Raw genomic sequence first — 4,233 nt, forward strand, 5'->3', positions numbered from 1 at the left:
AGCCAACCAACCATCCGGGTCTTGATCCCGGACTGGCAAGAACGGAACCTCAGCTAATAGCGACAGCTACAGCTGCTCGTGCCGAGACCTATTCCGGTACAAATTTGTACCATCCATTCGGACGACCTTCGCTGACATTGAAATAATAAATCAGAGCACGAAGGCGAAGGCAACTGGCGGCAAGTGGTGCGCGTGAGCTTTATGGTTGTCCATGGGTATTGCTCACCGCCGAACCGACCAGCCCAAGGAGAATTCATTGTCCGAGATCTGATTCCGTTTTGTTTTCCAGCGCACTGATCTGGATGTGCCCGGCCATCCATTGTCGTGCACACCTGGTGCATAATTGTCGATGCAAATTGCACCGCGTCTCGTTCCAACTCGCTCCAGCAAACGGACAATCGATCCCGTGTCCCGTCTCGTCAAGCTTCGAGGTTAGCACCGACGAGCTGGGCTCAGCATCAACTGTGCGCGGTTGAAATCAATTCACACAGCTTGGATTGCTGCCGGTGCGCGCGCCCCAAGCCGCAACTCGCGCGAGACACTTTCGGTTTCGATGGAGGAATTAATTACAGCCGCAACAATCATTCCTTCGTACGGCCGCGATCGCACTCCGATCGGTTCAATCGTGCCTGATCTTCGTGTGAAAAATGCACTATTGACACACTGCGCACGGAGCCCAGCGGCTGCCGGAGCTCCTTGAACGCGGGCGCCCTGGTCGCCCGAAGGGGTGGCCATCGAGACACTCAGCTGTGCTACCATAACATGGCTGCAGGACGACAGCAAAATTACATAATCTCCCCGGGTCCGGGCCCATCTCAATCCGAACAAGAATCATTCCACGGATTTTTCCAACGCCTTTAGTCCGCGTACAAGGAGCCGCGCGCGATTGGTGCCCCGGATACGGACCAGCTGGGTGGTTTGGAGTTTTCGAGCAAAGGAAAAAAGAACGTTCACTCGTGAGAGTGCGCACAACCGAATCCAAGTGTTGGCAGTTTATGGAATGTTTATGTCTCCGCATGGTGACCGAAGCATCCGTTTAAAGACATCCGTTCGGACCGGGTCTTGTTGGGCGATGGCGCAATGGGTTAAACCCGATGCCCGTGGTTGGCGCCGAAAGTGTCGATGAAAACATTGCACACTTACGAGTGCGTGCATTCTTCGGATGCGTCTCGAGGCGATCAATCTCGTGTCGGGGCGGGGCAATGCCTGAGTGGTAGCATTGTGCAGTGGGCAAAGTGTTACATATTTATTTTAAACGTTTCCCTTCAAGAATTCTCGGCGAGTTTGAGGAGTTGCGCAACAAGATGCAATTTGTAAGGAGCTGCTCACGTGCAGCCTTCTTGGGGACTTACAGTGGCCAAGCGTCTTTAAGTTATTAAATTTACAATAGTTATAGATAGAGTTTGCTGCTAGAATAACATTGGTGAAATGTTCATTAATTATTGTAGAGCCTGCATCAAGAGTATTTCTACCCTAACTGCTTCCTAAGCTAATGTCCAATCCCATTCGTCCAAGCTGAGGAAACATCATTTACTCCTCGCGTGCACCTTGCAAATCTGAAGCCTCAAAGTGAACGCCTTTATTGGAATCTAATGATGGCTAATATCTGAGCGGACTTCAGTGCTCGGCTTCACGCTAAGCTCCAGCAATGATTCATTCGCCCTGCCCAGCCTTGATTCCGTCTAGCGGTTCCCTACCGTGGGAAGCGGGCGCAAAAATGTCAACTTCATCACGACTTCCTCAACGCCATTACGTGCTGGGACGGCTTCTTTACAGCTTCGTTTACACTTTATAAACTAGGAAACTGGTTGCCTGCCGAACATTTTGTACGAACACACATTTTTATGAAACAATTCTAATCGATCGAAAGCAAATCGGGATGCTCGAACTAACTTTGGCAAGTGCTCCAAGACGCCTCAAAAACACACATGAGTGATTGCACATTATGTCGTTGCCGTTGAATGAATGGTTCGAGCTCGTGTACGCTCCGTCGGACGATACCATAGAACGGATAGCACGACCATTGATCGATCGTACTCGAGCGAACCTACCGTGCCACTAGCCGGGCGACACTAAGAGGTTAAATCAATGGCAATCTGCACAGCGCCGGTCGTATCCTCCGGCTCGCTCCGTTCGTACACCGAGCGCATGAGAGGGGATCGACATCTACCGGCGGCCACCTTTCGTCGGGTTTCCATCGTGTCGTGCTGCCTGCTGCTGCTGCTGCTGCTCGATACTATCGCCAGCTTCTCGGCATCTTGGACATTGAGGCTCGTGGGTCTTTTTTTTTTTACTTCGCCTCTGCTTCACCTTCCTTCGATTCGGCTTCCAACAGAACGCTGAGGCTTCGGGTCGGGTCACTATCAAAATACCCCCCCACTAGCCACAATCTTGGAGACAATCCCTTCAGAAATTGCCACTGGGCAGATGGATGGATGGATGGGGGGGACGAGTGTGCAAGGTGTACGTGTGTGTAAACAATCGAAAACCAAAGACCCGCGACCGTTGTGTGTGCGCGCCGTACACACGCGACCGTTCGGAGCTACTAAGGCAGTCGCGCGAAAAGGAGTCACCGTTCGGGGGGGTTGTGAGAACCAACCGGTGGGAGTGAGACAGTAGAGCGCGAGATGAGATATCAATTCTTGAGTGTGGCAGACAACCGACCGATCCGTGCTTCGGATTCTGAAAGCCGTACCGGGCCCGGGCCGAGCAAACGGTTCCACTATAAATAGTCAGGATCGGCAGCCAGAAAAGCATTCCAGTTCCACGCCTCAACAGTGCAACAAACAGCTTCTCAAAGCCTTACGAACTTCTTCGTTCTACCACCAACACCCCCAAAAAACACTCAACATGTTCAAGCTCGTAAGTGTCGTGTCCTTTCCCGGTGTCCTTTTGCTCTCAGTGTTCAGTGTTTCTAGCGGTGTCGTAGCAGAGTGTCCTAACGTGTCCTTTCTGGCCTTCTTTTGTCACTTCAGGCTGTTCTGCCCCTGTTCTTCGCCGCCGTCTCGGCCGGATACCTCGGTGCCCCGCTGGCCTACTCGGCCCCGGCTTACGCCCACGCCCCGCTGGCCGCTGCCTACCATGCCCCGCTCGCCTACCACGCACCAGTCGTCAAGACCGTCGCTGCCCCGGTTGCCTACGCCGCCCCGGCCTACCATGCTGCCCCACTCGTTAAGGCTGTTGCCCCAGTTGCCACCAGCTACGCCAACACCTACAAGGTAAGCCCCGAACTTCCCTGCTCGGCGATGTTGCCGGGTTCGTCGCTTGATTGAAGTCTTTTGTTTCGGAGGCTTTCATTCTCACTATTCTTTGTCTACCTTCCACACAGGTCTCCGTGAAGGCCCCAGTTGCCTACGCTGCCCCGGCCGTCGTGTCGCACGCCCCGGTCGCTTACGCCGCCCCGGCCTACGCCGCCCCAGCCTACGCTCACCACGCCCCTCTGGCCTACGCTCACGGATACTACCACTAAGCGACGGTAACGGTCTGGGAAATCTGGATGGACGCCACCCGACTGGGAACGGAATCTGTCCGGTGCCGGCTTGCACCACCGCCCGATCCAGCAGCGATTTGTCCGCGGTCGGTGTTTGACGCGGTGCTAGACGGTGCCCCTACCTACGGCCCCATTCCACTTCTTGCCACTAGGTTTAAACGAAAAGCACATTCCGTTCCGGCGATGCCAAACATCTATCAATAGCTGAAAATTGAACAGCCGAAAGCTGAAAGTTGCCACATTTCATCCTCATTCCCGGCAATGTCCTACAACCCATCCAGAACAAACTGAGTCGATCCACTGTGTACATACGATGTAAATTCACTGTATTTATTACGGAATAAAACTCTACAAAAAACATAAATCCACCCATCTTGTTGTGTCCCCTTAAGTCCGCCACCTTCACCGTCTATTGCGACCCCCTTGCTTGATACAGGGTCTCCATTCTTGGTCTGCCCGCCACCTTAACCACTCTTAACAATTACATCACATTGTGCATTCTCACACCACGGTTCGTTCGTTCTCGTAACCTTTTCCCGGCGGTGGCGCATTGGACCTCAAATGTCAACCACGGTGTTCGGTGCAAAATCAAAGAAGCAAATCAACACATCACACCCGACCGCCCTTTTCCGGAGGGAGCCGAGAGGTGACTCCCGCACCAAGGGCAGCCGATACATTTTAAGAATCCATTATGCAATCCAGCGCTACAGCACGTTAGGCGAACACACCATAAACTCCTCGGG

The 4,233-nt window shown here is 53.2% G+C and overlaps 1 protein-coding gene across 1 annotated transcript; it reads left to right on the plus strand.

Moving 5' to 3' along the window:
• Positions 1 to 2,716: 2,716 nt before the first annotated feature.
• LOC118510289 (cuticle protein 10.6-like) lies at positions 2,717 to 3,854 on the plus strand. Its single transcript, XM_036051905.1, has 3 exons — positions 2,717 to 2,862; positions 2,976 to 3,218; positions 3,329 to 3,854. Exons 1-3 carry the CDS (start codon positions 2,851 to 2,853, stop codon positions 3,467 to 3,469), a joined length of 396 nt encoding a protein of 131 aa, XP_035907798.1. The 5' UTR covers positions 2,717 to 2,850; the 3' UTR covers positions 3,470 to 3,854.
• Positions 3,855 to 4,233: the final 379 nt, after the last annotated feature.

This window comes from Anopheles stephensi, chromosome 3 (genome assembly GCF_013141755.1).
Source record: "Anopheles stephensi strain Indian chromosome 3, UCI_ANSTEP_V1.0, whole genome shotgun sequence".
NCBI classification, from domain to species: Eukaryota; Metazoa; Arthropoda; class Insecta; order Diptera; family Culicidae; genus Anopheles; species Anopheles stephensi.